General features: G+C 48.6%; 2 protein-coding genes across 5 annotated transcripts; one reads left to right on the top strand and one right to left on the bottom strand.

Annotated features, from left to right (window-relative positions):
* Nucleotides 1–131: 131 nt before the first annotated feature.
* Nucleotides 132–3652, top strand: LOC120450034 (proliferation-associated protein 2G4). The gene is made up of 8 exons (XM_039632785.2): nucleotides 132–312; nucleotides 470–567; nucleotides 863–999; nucleotides 1066–1228; nucleotides 1859–2080; nucleotides 2362–2587; nucleotides 2894–3021; nucleotides 3085–3652. The coding sequence occupies exons 1-8, from the start codon at nucleotides 225–227 to the stop codon at nucleotides 3196–3198; spliced, it is 1176 nt and encodes a 391-aa protein (XP_039488719.1). The 5' UTR covers nucleotides 132–224; the 3' UTR covers nucleotides 3199–3652.
* A 472-nt stretch (nucleotides 3653–4124) lies between these two features.
* Nucleotides 4125–12759, bottom strand: LOC120450029 (ubiquitin carboxyl-terminal hydrolase 47). 4 transcript variants are annotated; one of them, XM_039632776.2, is made up of 10 exons: nucleotides 12503–12759; nucleotides 9198–9429; nucleotides 7477–9128; nucleotides 7031–7418; nucleotides 6053–6970; nucleotides 5015–5995; nucleotides 4823–4949; nucleotides 4693–4763; nucleotides 4500–4633; nucleotides 4125–4432 (listed from the first exon to the last, which is right to left on the bottom strand). In XM_039632776.2, the coding sequence occupies exons 2-10, from the start codon at nucleotides 9384–9386 to the stop codon at nucleotides 4222–4224; spliced, it is 4671 nt and encodes a 1556-aa protein (XP_039488710.1). In that variant the 5' UTR covers nucleotides 9387–9429; nucleotides 12503–12759; the 3' UTR covers nucleotides 4125–4221. The 4 variants fall into 4 exon arrangements, with proteins under 4 accessions (XP_039488710.1, XP_039488711.1, XP_039488712.1 ...); XM_039632777.2 differs by lacking the exon at nucleotides 12503–12759 and adding an exon at nucleotides 11387–11532; XM_039632778.2 differs by lacking the exons at nucleotides 4125–4432; nucleotides 4500–4633; nucleotides 4693–4763; nucleotides 4823–4949; nucleotides 5015–5995 and having other exon boundaries at nucleotides 6132–6327; nucleotides 6390–6970.
* Nucleotides 12760–12963: the final 204 nt, after the last annotated feature.

Here is a 12963-nt window from a genome sequence, read left to right as displayed (position 1 = left end):
CTTTTTGGACTAGCATTCTACGCTTTCACACACATTTTAAGTTGACCGCCCATCTGGCCAGGGTTGTCAAGGCATAGCAGCAGTTGAGAGGCGGTCGCTCTGTCCACGCCACTGGAACTTTCGATACCTGGTCGGCGCCTGGCCACACTTTCATTACCTCGTGGTGTTTCAGTCGGTCGCATTTTCATTAAGTCGCCATTTTAAAATTATTATAGTCAAGTACAATGGCAGATGTGGAAAAGGAGCCCGAGAAGACCATCGCCGAGGATTTGGTGGTGACCAAGTACAAGTTGGCCGGCGAAATCGTCAACAGTGAGTATTATTTGCCCAAAAACAGCGAAGTGTAGGCCGATTTCTGGAGCCGCTGCTACGTGGCGCTTACACAATGCACTAAATGCCGCTTTCCCTTCTGCGCCACGCGTTGGTTAATCCGCCTATTTCTGGACTCCGTCTGCTTGTTTAATTTTAGAAACCCTCAAGGCGGTAATTGGACTCTGCGTGGTTGATGCCTCCGTCCGCGAGATCTGTACCCAGGGCGACAATCAGCTCACCGAGGAGACCGGCAAAGTAAGTGGTGGCCACCTGGCGGTCATTGGCGCCAATTCCATGTCCAATGATTAAGACTTACACCATTGAGGGTATCCCGATGGGTTGCCCATGTGCTGTGCGGGCTGGTGACCACCTCGTGGTCGCCAGGCGCACGGGGGGATTTCGATGCCCCACGTGCCCGGCTTGTGTGCTCGCCCAAACGGTCCCGAGGATTTACAGATTATGAGATCTGAGGACACACCAGGGGAACCATCTCTGATGTATAGTGCAAGGAGCAACTAATCTAATGCTTTTATCGATCTTTCACAAACAGGTATACAAAAAGGAGAAGGACCTGAAGAAGGGCATCGCCTTTCCCACCTGTCTGTCCGTCAACAACTGTGTTTGCCACTTCTCGCCAGCCAAAAACGATGCTGACTACACGTTAAAGGCCGGTGATGTGGTCAAAATGTAAGTTATACCACTTATTCCACATATACCGCCTATACTAATATCGCAACACTTTCTTTTCTATAGTGACTTGGGAGCCCACATTGATGGTTTCATTGCCGTGGCCGCTCACACAATTGTGGTAGGCGCTGGAGCGGATCAGAAGATCAGTGGTCGCCAGGCCGATGTCATTCTCGCTGCCTACTGGGCCGTCCAGGCTGCCCTGCGTCTGCTCAAGTCCGGCGCCAATGTGAGTCCTCCCTTACTTCTAGGTAATCCTCTGTTAATCCTTGCAAGAAACGGATTGTCTGGCGCGATTCTCCAGCGACTGAACATCTCAACACTTGCAAAGATCAGCTGCGGCAGCTGGCAATCGCCCTGGCCTATTAATGAGGACTGGAGGCTTCTTGTCAGTTGTCCACAAGGTTACTTCTTCTGCAGGCAACGGATTGACTGCGCTTAAACTCTGGCACAGCTCTGCTCAAAACCTGCGGATAGAAAACGTGTCAATTTCGTGAACTGAACAAGTTCATTCCATAGAAGTGTTCGGTCTTTAAAGTTGTCCACATCTGCATAGTATATATAGGTCAGAATCCTAATCTGCTGGCAACGGATTGTCTGCTGCCTTAACTCGTGGCTCAGTACAGCTCAAAGTCTGCAGAGATCAACAGTGTCGATTTCGTGAACTGAACAAGTTTAGATATTTGAAATGTTCGGTCTTTAAAGTTGTCCACAATCGCAATGATAATCCCGATTAGTGATTTATTTTGTTATTTTTTGCGTTATCTATTGCATGCTATGATAGGTGACTAAGATTTGGCAAAGGGAAATGGAATGTTTTCAGCTTAACTAATTTATTTAATACATAATGTCTTTACAGAACTATTCCCTCACCGATGCAGTGCAACAAATCAGCGAGTCGTACAAGTGCAAGCCCATTGAGGGCATGCTCAGTCACGAGCTGAAGCAGTTCAAAATTGACGGTGAGAAGACGATCATACAGAACCCCAGCGAGGCGCAGCGCAAGGAGCATGAGAAGTGCACCTTCGAAACGTACGAGGTGTATGCTATCGATGTTATCGTCAGCACCGGCGAAGGAGTGGTTAGTGATCTACCAAAAAGAAAACACTACTTCACTTATTTGTTCAATGATTAAAAACACGCGCTTGAGGCTGACTTGGCTGGAATGCGGTGTTTGTTGCGGAGCGTCTTGTATGCTCGGCGTATTTTTTATACAAAAATCCGGCACGTGCAAACACCAAGTTCCGGCTGGCTGTTGTCCGAAGATTGCAAGATTATGAGATCTGAGAACGCCAAATATGAGCAGGATATGCAGCTTATCCACCGCAAAACATTATTGCTAACCTTTCGTATTCGTTGCAGGGACGCGAGAAGGACACCAAGGTCTCAATTTACAAGAAGTCTGAGGAGAACTACATGCTCAAGCTGAAGGCTTCCCGTGCCCTGCTGGCAGAGGTGAAAACTAAGTACGGAAACATGCCATTCAACATCCGCAGCTTCGAGGAGGAGACCAAGGCCCGCATGGGAGTTGTTGAGTGCGTCTCGCACAAGATGATTGAGCCCTTCCAAGTGCTGTACGAGAAGCCATGTAAGTGTGATACAATATAACTCATCCTATTATGCGAGTTGGCAGAACTTAATTCCGGATTTGGTACACCTTCGGGTGCTAAGTACGGCCAGACATTTTGCCAGAACAAATCCCAGGCTTTGACGTCTTCAGCAGTTGCCTTAGTGTGGCCTCTGTCTGAACATGGCACTGTCACAATTGAAACCACCTATCAATTTATGCATTAATTAACGAACTACACTAGTTTAAACAACCTTTAAAAAGTTCGCATTTTAACCGGAAGTCATAACGAAGTTAAACAATCCATTTCCTTATCTTGAATTACAGCCGAGGTTGTGGCGCAGTTCAAGCACACGGTTCTGCTCATGCCCAACGGCGTCAACTTGGTCACCGGCATCCCATTCGAGGCGGAGAGCTACGTGAGCGAGTACAGCGTGGCGCAGGAGGAGCTGAAGGTAAGTTGCAACTTTTGTCATGATTTCACGCGGGTCACTAATTAAAATCCAAACTTTTTTCAGACTCTGCTCGCGCAGCCTTTGGGTCCCGTGAAGGGCAAGGGTAAGGGCAAGAAGGCTGCAGCTGGAGCGGCGACAAAGGTGGAAACGGCGCCGGCCGTCGAGACCAAGGCATAGACCACCACGGGGATCATGAACAACCGCACCGCCAACCCAACAACGGAAACACAATGTGAACAATTGCGCTGCCTACCGCTGCCGCTCCACAGATTTTTACTATCGAATTCGTTGCGTATTAAAGCCCTTTTGACAACAGAATAGGACAGAAGAGAAGAGACGGCAACAATTTGAGGATGAAAACGCATATACATTTCCCCAAAAATCCTCCATCCATCAGCAGAGGGCGGTCGGTGCCGCGCCAACTTTACCTCTTTATTTCCTTTACTATAAGCTGCCTTCGTTTATCGGTCTGTTCAACATCATCGCAACGAAAAAGCAAAGCAAGAACTGTCGTCAAATTGTAACAATTTTAACGCTAAATGATCTTAAAATATAATTCAAGTGAAACGTTATTAACGCTGCGTAGTAGGTATTAAATAAAATTAACATTTTCTATAAAACAGCCGATAAATGCCAAAAGAGTTTTCATTTATGTATGGCCAGCCACCCAATTCCTAATCGAATTCGAGACGCTTTTCATTCTAATAAATGCACTTGAGAGTCGTGTTTATTTTATACGTTTAATTTAGTTTTGATGTTCACATTCACATTATACAATTTGTAATTTAGATTTCTTGCGTGTTTATTTTAAATTTTACAGTCTCATCTTTGAACTCTTGTATTACGAAAGTTGCAAGAATAACTTCGTTATGGTAAACGTCACTTAGTGCTGTGCTAGCCACCCCAGTTGTCGATCCCAGATCCATTCCTAACATGTCCGGATTCAGAACCAGACCAATTCGATGCCGTACGCTTTTGCCCATCCCGCTGACCTTTCCCCTTGCGTCAAACAAAATAAAGAACAACAAAAAACGCAATTGCTGCGGGTAAAGTATAGAAAACACGACCAGCACTTGCAGACGACAAAGATATGTGGCCGCTGATTAAAACAGGATCTGGGATTTAATGGTCTGCTGTCGCTTACATACATGGTTTGGTGTACTTTTTTTTATGATCGCGACTGCTTCCTACTCGCCAGACTTAATTATTGACATGCACATCCATCGGTGCCGAGGCGGTCACATTGCTTGACTTCTCCGGAGAGTCCAGGTAGATCTTTAGGGCACGTTCCCGACGCTGCGAATATCGCGTGGTGGACACGCAACCCACCCGATCCAGTCGTGCCTTCTCCTTGGCGTTCATCAGGCGTCGCTCCTCCAGCGTCAGCTCTCGCGCAGGTACCGTCCTATCTCTGTTGAAGGCATTGATTGGTTAGTCTTGGGAACTGAAAATACCACTGCCACGTGTTCCACGCTTACTTGTACAGGTAGATGTTTCCCGTCTGTGTGGTGTTAAGCGGATATTTGTCCAGGGTGGCGGGCACGGAGTACCAACTGCTGGACTCGTTGACACTTAACGCTGATATGGTTGTGCACGGGAAGTTGCTGTTCAACTGCAGTGAAGACAAATGTAGTTTAAATCAAGATCAATCAAAAACGTATTACTACGAACCTTCATATAGCTCAGTTTGTCTATTGTGATGTTGCTGATCTGTGATAATGAAAGCCTGATTTCGCTGTCCTCTGCAAAAAAATACGAGTTCAATTTACTGCTTACAATGCAATATACATTTAACACTTACGGTCCAAAGTGATTTCTTGGAACTTTCCAAACTCCAGTTTAGCTGGACACCACCGCCTAACAAATATAGTCAGAGAATCGTCCTTGGGCTGCGGGTCCACTCCCTCCTCGCACTCTTGCACAATGAACTGAAATGGTATAAGATATAATCCAAGTTAAGTTTATTCTTCATCACAAGGACAAGGTTACCCACCTCCGATGTGATTGTGGAGCGCATGTCGCAATGGAGCGTTTCATCGTTGGACAGAATCTTTATGGGAATACGTCCGCCCTTCAGCCAGATGCGACAGTTCTGCACAGAAAGTGTGGCGTACTTGGCATCCATGCGGTGCAGCTTGGCCACCAGATCTTTCTTGGCCTGCTCCGCCGTGGTGTTGGCATTGTAGACCCACTCGCATACGCAGGGCAGCTTGGACGTCTCGTTGTCAATGTCCGCCAGTCGCAGAAAGTGAATCTTGGCCTTAAACTCGTCCGGCTCCAGCGTTTTACCCAACTCCACCGTCAGTGTTTCGCCTTCTATGAGATGGACCAACGAGTTGTTCTGGTTGTTGGACAGATTATTATCGTGCTTCCGCTGCAGTTTAAAATAGGCGGAGGGCACTTGGATCAGCTGCTCGATGTGTTTCTTAAAAGCGCCCATGCGCATGTGTGTGCCCACCAGCAGCTTATAGGCACGCGTGGGCTTACGCAGCTGCGCCTCCTCGTCGGACTGGTGACCCGAACTGGAACTGGTGCCGATCACATCCACGCACTCGACCTTTGTAGCGTAGAAGAAGTGGTTGGTGCTGGTGGGCAGGAGCAGGGGATCCACCACATCGGCCGCCGCATAACTGCCGTTTCCATTGCAGTAGGCGTGAACCCGCATCATGGCATCGTGGGAGGCCGCCTCGTCCTCCGGACTAGACAGCTGCGGCGAATGACTGGTGGAACTGATTTGACTGTCACCTCCACCGCGATGTGCCATGTTGTCCGACTCCACCAGTGTTCGGTCTCCGTCGCTTAGACTGCTGTCCTCCGAGTTGGACTCGTGGCCGTGGCTGGGACTGGGTTGCGCCATGGGTTCCAGTAGATCTCGCTTGTAGCGCCTCCAATCGCAGTCGTTGCTAGAGGACACGTGACCAGGTGCCACGCCATTCATCATTGCAGCATCGACAACATCACCTCCACTGGCGGACTGAAAGGACGGGCAAAAATTAACCTTAGTTATAAACCCAAAAGTTGTAAAACGTACCTCGATGGACTCAACGCTGGGCACACCGAGCATCTCAAGGGTGGCGGCATCCGTGTTGGGTACGTTCAAGTAGAAGTATGTTATGGACTTAAACTGGGTGTTGGCCATGTTCTGAAGGTGTTGCAGGGCCTCGGGCGACGGATGGGGATCGTAGGCCACGAAAGCCTTCGGCACCGTGCCGCGCACCGTGGCAAGAAGGAACTGCTGCTCGCTAATGTGCAAACGGAGGGCGATGGAGCGGCGAAGAACGTCGCTGGCTTCCCGCTCCCGCGCTGCTGAGTAAACCAGGAAGGGACCGTCCATCGCCATGGTCGATAGATCTACCTTAAACACATACCACGTAATGCCGTCTGGCGGATAGACCTCAAACTCTTGATCCTCGGCCCGGTACTCCAGCAGAAAGTCTAGACTGTAGTTCTGTGCCGCGCGCAGTTCGGTCAAAGTTGGATCTGTGCAACTCTCCAGGGACTGGATAATCGTGTCCATCGAGGAGTTGTAGGCCACCAAGCGACAGCGAGATAGCGGCGCGAACTGCTCCACATTCAACATCTCATAGGCTGACATGAGAACCAGGTTGATGTTGAAACTCTGTGATACGTACACCCTGGTAATCTTCATCTTCTTCAGGGAGGGATTATAAAAGTAGACGCGGGGCTTGTACAAATCCGGAAGAGCCAAATCCGTAACCGTAATGTGCCTGCCAAGGCGGGTACCGCGCGTCTCCTCCTCCGAGTGCAGCTTGGGTAGCAGCGTTTTGATGTGCTCAGGAAAGTCGGCCACCTTGGCGACCTGCTCGTTTCTTTTGGCGTCCACCTGCCGGTACATCAACATGTATGCGTTGGTGCTGGAGGTGTAGGCACTGGAGTAGTAGCTGCCGTTTGGTCCGCCAAACGAACGTTGGATGTCCTCTTGGGTGATCTGCGGATAGATAGTCGGTCAATATCTTTTCAAGTCATTAAGTTGTCGTAAGACACCTACACTAGTTACGTTCTGATCGTTAAAACAGAACCACTCGTTGTTGTCGAAGTCCTTAATGTAAGCATAGTAGTGGCCACCGGAAGCGCTGCCCGAATGGATCATGATGGCGAACAGTTCGTACAGATACGGACCGGATCCCTGCTTGGCGCTCTTGCTGGTGCTGCTGCTCATGTCGATGCCCTCATCCTCGTCGTTCAGATCGTTCTCGTGCTGACTAGAGCTCGCTGTGGTCACCACGCCGCTGCTTAGGTTATCGTCCTCCATGGCGGATCCACTGTCCGCCGTGCTGCAATCGTCCACGGTGCCGTTCAGCTGAGAGTTTTGTTCACCGTTGTTTCCGCTCCGGTTGATGAACGTGTTCAGGTTGAGCGTCTGAGGGAAGGTCACTCTGAAATAGTAGACGAGCATTAACTTAAATGGTGGCGGATTATGGCAAAAGGACTCACCTGTCGTTTAATTTGATGCGGTGCATGGTCTGGTAGTCAAAGTCGAAGCGTTTAAGGTGCAACGTGAGGATGTAGGGGAAGGACTTGAAGTGCAGTCCCTTGTGAGCGTCGCATTTCTTTTTGCACTTCTCGCAGAGATACTGGTTATTTCCATCGAGCGTTTCCGGCTGAACGAAGGCGCGCAGAGCTTCCTCGATGCTGCCATATGCGGAGCTGCTTCCAAAGGGCCGCACAGGGAGCGGTATATCTAGGAAGGTGTCCTCGCGCGTCTTCTCCGTATTGCACTCCAGGCACTTCACGTAATCGTTCATCTTGCCCTCGTACAGGTTGGAGATGAGATTTGCCTGCTTAGTGTTCTTGAATTTGTGCTCTAGAGCGTCGAACATAACACGGCACAGTTCCTGGATATCATGCTGCTGCCAGGCCTCCGTCGAGTCCCACCCAAAGCTGCGGGTCAGGTCAGTGGTTTCTACCGCCGCTTTGGGCGAGGTCTGCAAGTTAAGGAAGAGCTTTTGCAGTTGGTATGGTATGTTCTTGGCCTCGTTGTCATTATCGAACTCCCAGCGGTACAGAGCATTCCTAAACTCGGGTGTCATAAAAAGTGCCTGCAGCAAACTGTTTAGATAGCAGGTCATGGCTTGGTTGACCAACCCAACATATCCCCTGGGTCCGACGCTCGTCTGCCTTGCCTCTGTCTCAGTTTCTGTGGTGGCCGAGGACACGAAGTCCGCCGCCGTTGTGTTGACTCTCTGCCAAGCTGGCAGCTCATCGCCACCATATTTTCGGCGATAGAAGTTAGACAGAGCCGGGTACGTACCATCGTCTGTGCCAATTGTAGATGGGTCTACCACTCCGGTCACACCCTCGACGTCCGAGTCGCCGGTCGGAGCTCCAAAATCGTAGCCAGGTCCCAGCATTGTCGGACTAGCAGAGGCGCCCAGTGCCAGGTCGTCATCCGACAACTGTTCGGCATCCGAGATAAAAAGATCGGAAGGACCATCGTCCACTGGTGAGATTAGGTTTCTACCTTGTGGATACAGCTGCAGTTGCTCAGAGAGCTGTTGCTTGCTCAGAGTGTCAACTGGTTCGCAGTCAAGCTCTTTAATGGGTGACGACGGCTTGATGGGACTCAGCAACTCTAGGGTCGGCTTAGAAGTGACCTTGGCCGTTTTCTTGGCAACCGGACTCTCCGAAGAAGTGATTTTTAAGCTTGTCTCCGTAGATAGCTCGGGGCTTTCTTCAGGACTAGCCTTGGGTGCTTGTTCTGAAATGGGCTTGGCGATCTTTTCGTCAGCGGTCTTGATCTTGGAACCCTTCTCGGGACTTGATTCCGTACTGATGCTGGTCTTGGCCAAGGAGTCCTCATTCGTCGTTTTTGTCTTGCTTGGAGAGGAAGATCCCGATGCTGGCTTCTTTTTGGTTTTCTCGCCAACTACGCGCTTCTTCTTCTCGCCAGTCGCAGGACTCTTGGCCTTCTCTCCGTCTGACTTCATAACCTTTTTGACTACCACTTTCTTAATGGGCAACTCAAAGCGTTTGGTCACGTCGCCATCCCAACTGCCGGAGGGCAGAAGGATCAAGTGGTTCTTCAGCTGAGGCTCAAATCCATCCACTTCGTACATCAGCTGGGAATTCACGGCATTCAGATTAACCTAAAAGAAAGGAAAAGGGATTTTATTAGGGATTCATTCAGAACGGTTAGATGATCCATTCTTATTTACCAGATCCTTGTTATCGTGTGGCTGCAGCAACAGCTCGAACTTTCCGTACGAGAACTGGGTGCCGATAAGGTCAATCACGCGGTTCACCGTGAAGTGGGAGCGGACCACTACGTTGATCTTCTTTTGCTCCGAGCCGGGTGTCTGGTCAAAGACCGAGACGGTGCACTGCTCGCTCTCCTTGTCCGTCATGTCCAGGCTGCGGATGAATCAAGTGGTGGTGGTGGAGAAAACCCTGCAAATAGATTGTAAGCGAAACGTTGAGCTTTACTCATGAATTTTGTGTGAAGTTTTTCTTTTCTATTCTTCAATTTTAAAATAAAGAAGATGACACGACACCTTTGACGTCTCCGGCGGGGCCAAGTTGCTGTCCATGACAAAGCTTCTTTTGGCTTGCCATGGCCCAGAGTAAATAAGGAAGAGATGCCCAGCCCCGAATTACTGCGAAATCTTCTTGTTTTCGACCCCATTCGCAAATAAGGCGGCAGAAACCAAGAAGACTCCGTCTCGCGTCCCTAGCCACTGGTATTGACGTGCTCCGGGTTTGTTTTTCGCGCCTTATTTGTACGGGCCAGCACCAGTTGCCGTATATATGTATATATATATCTGTATAGATATATACATATAGCACGTACACCCAATCGAGCATCGACTGCCCCCCGAAATCGACGTCGTGACTAACGCGCAGCGGAATTTCGTAAACAACCGACCATCAGTTGCCTCCGGAGGATGTTACGGGAATTATTATTTGCCTCCACTTGGCTACCATCGTCATCATCATCATCATCATCATCACCAACACCATCAGCATTGGGCGTACCAAATGCATAAATTTCACTGCAAATGTCGCTCCATGTTTCGGCTGGCTTTCTTTGTGGGTCTCCGCAAGACTCTGTAACGGAAGTGGTGGCTATTATACGGACAAATATCTGGCGCCTTCGATTGGGCAGTGCGCAAATTGCAAGTGGGCGGTGGACATATCCATATGTACAAATTAATACTTATCAGACATAAGCGAATAACTGAGAATTATTCTAGAAATATTTTGTAGAACTCGACAGATTTAAGGAAAGCAGATGCTTAATATAAAGTTGATCTACTCTACAATTTCCAGGCGTCAGTGCAAATTCAGTTTATTCTAAATTAACATTTTTCAAATGTCTATTTTGGCATTAATTTTTAGTGATTCGTATTGCTAAGCATTTAATTGAGTGTCGCAATCAATTTGGGGCCGGGGTATTTGCAATGTTTTTCCAATTCGCTGCTCAAAAATAACCACAAAACAGATAGACAGCCACAGGCAGCCAAGATATTTTGGGTCTCCACCGCCGAATGGAGGATGCACATCGACGATGTGCGATGTGAATGCGCTGCAGTTTGCCGTTCAAACACATGTTGGATGGTCCAAACACAAACCGCATTGCCCGGCAAGGGAGCGAGCGAGATGGGGATCCAAAAATGCTAATACACGTCGGCCAGCAGAAATCAAAATAAGAAACCCGTGCTGCTAAAAATAAAAACAGGCAAAGTCAGCGACGACGGCGACACATCGATGCGGTCGGAAAAAAGCACACGGAGGCGAGCGGAGGAGCACGATATAAGACAGCTTTGGGAGCGTCTTGAATACGCGTATATCTGGCTATTTGTGAATGCGAAGGTTTTCAGAGATTCAGAGAATCTCTGAGGCGCACAGACTCGTAGAATGTGTCTATCCATCAGAATGGTCAGGCACTTTCAACACATATTGTGGGCCCCTCGCCTCCGCCCCATGCACACTCAATATTTACATGATGACGATGATCTTTTGGTCAATGTTTGTGTTGGTCGGGTATTACAGAAACCGATATCGCGAGTTATCTATGCCATATAGGCGATATACGTGGGGACGGAGGACGGCAGGAGGAGCACAGTCATGCTCGCATATATTTGTGCTATTTTTGAACTATTTCGGTACTGCGAAATCTATGTGATCTACAAAAACCATGAGATGACTGAGAAGATATGACTGCTGGGTGCCGGAAACTGTAGGATTCCCGATCATATAATGCATTGAGCATCGAGCACAAAATCTCCATTACGAAATGCTTTCTATTCTTAGGCGTCGTACAACTTTAATTGGAGCTTCCAATGTTGTGTGAATAAGTGTGTATATATCCGTGGTCTATATGCAACGATTTTTGGTTGAGTTTTACCGTCTGATCTGAGTGTGCCGAAATCTTTCCGAGTTAGAAGACCGCACCGTCAACGCACGGCATAGTTCACGCGTGTACTGACCGATTGGGATGCCGATTCCCCCGATTGCGATCCGAAGATATATACCACCCGATCTGGCGCCCGATCTTTGGCGAAGTGAGCTAGCTAGGTACGTGCTACGTTATTAGGGGGATGCACTATAAAAATGAGACATGGTCGAAACAGTTTACTTATCTGGCTTACACTTCGATATGAAAACATTACTTTTCTATAGCCTCTATATCTTTAGGATGCGATAAGAAATATATAAATACACTGCTCTCTGGAACTTGAACGAAGATACAAGGATTGCTACAGCACCCAAACGATTTGTTCCAAACAATGCGAGTGTTGCTTTCAACAGGATAAAGGAGAGAGATGTTAGCAATTGAACGGGGTGCAATCCGGGGTCTAAGAACAATCAAACTGTGTGCAGTTCCCTTTTGCGAAATAGCAATGACCACTCACGAACTGCAACTGATAACGATTATCGCCGGACAATGGTGTGGGTGGTGGCTAGTTCTCTGGGGGGAACTTTAAGGCCCCGCGAACCCAGGCGGATTACTCAATGAATATAGGCGATGTGTTGTGGGTTTACAGCGAAAGTGCTATTAATGTCGGCTGTGTGCTCTCTTCGATGTGCCAGCGCTCTCTATTCGCGGGAATGAATGACTATTTTTATGGGTCTGCTGTCGTTGCTGCTTTCTGCTGCATTGCTGCAGTGGCACATCCTTTGAACAGGCGCCATGCCAAAGAATATTCCTTTGGGGGGAGGTATTGGGGCAGGGGTTAAGGGTCACATTCGTTTGCGCAACACTTCCATTTCGGGGGGCGGTGTTCGGTGGGCGGGGCGATCGGTCAAGGCTTCGACTATGTGGAACGTGACACGCATATGTCGACTGGCGTTTGCCCCAAAAAGTGGCACCCAAATGGCTGTCCTTTGCGCTGGCAAATTAGTCCTTAGCGAGGCGCGTCCATATGTCGCAAAAATTCGAGGGGCGCCTTGTTTTCTTCTCTCTGTATGCGCGTGTAAGTGTGTGTGTGTCTTCCTGTGTGTGTACCTCCATCTCACTCACCTCAAGTGTGTGTGTGAAAATACTGCGGTATACGGTTGCGTGTGTGTGTGAGTGTGGGTTGCGGCTCTGTTCGCCCGATGATCCTGCTCCTCCCGGTCCTAATCCCGGCCTACTTGGCTGCTCCTGCGTCCTGACTACGCTCGTAATGCGCTGTGAATCCGCTTAAAACGAGCCTAGACGGGTCATTTTTACAAATGTTTTTTGTTGTTCCGTTCGGCTGTTTTGCCAGACTTGCTCGTTCCAGTGTGACTGCCCGCCGCTGACTGCGAAATACCAAACGCCTTAAAGCTGCGGGAAGCGAAAGACTATGTGTTAGGGTCACACTAACGGCGCTTAAAATATTTCTTTATTTTAATTTACAGTTCCTATTTTTAGTTACTTATAAGATAATCTGAGTATTACATAAACAGGCATTTAAAATTCATATTATTTTATATACAATTTCATTTTGTGCAAATTGT

This window comes from Drosophila santomea, chromosome 3L (assembly GCF_016746245.2).
Source record: "Drosophila santomea strain STO CAGO 1482 chromosome 3L, Prin_Dsan_1.1, whole genome shotgun sequence".
In the NCBI taxonomy this organism is placed as follows: domain Eukaryota; kingdom Metazoa; phylum Arthropoda; class Insecta; order Diptera; family Drosophilidae; genus Drosophila; species Drosophila santomea.
This window is presented reverse-complemented; position numbering and strand designations above follow the sequence as displayed.

Bases quoted from the DNA above. Each gene is read 5' to 3' on its own strand.
- LOC120450029 (XM_039632776.2), bottom strand. From the start codon at position 9,386: ATGACGGACAAGGAGAGCGAGCAGTGCACCGTCTCGGTCTTTGACCAG. The intron at 6,971-7,030 runs GTAGGTGTCTTA...ATCTATCCGCAG, and splicing joins ACGATCAGAACGTAACTAGT to ATCACCCAAGAGGACATCCA. The intron at 4,433-4,499 runs GTAAGCGTGGAA...TGCCTTCAACAG, and splicing joins GGAAACATCTACCTGTACAA to AGATAGGACGGTACCTGCGC.
- LOC120450034 (XM_039632785.2), top strand. From the start codon at position 225: ATGGCAGATGTGGAAAAGGAGCCCGAGAAGACCATCGCCGAGGATTTG. The intron at 568-862 runs GTAAGTGGTGGC...TTTCACAAACAG, and splicing joins TCACCGAGGAGACCGGCAAA to GTATACAAAAAGGAGAAGGA. The intron at 2,081-2,361 runs GTTAGTGATCTA...TATTCGTTGCAG, and splicing joins TCAGCACCGGCGAAGGAGTG to GGACGCGAGAAGGACACCAA.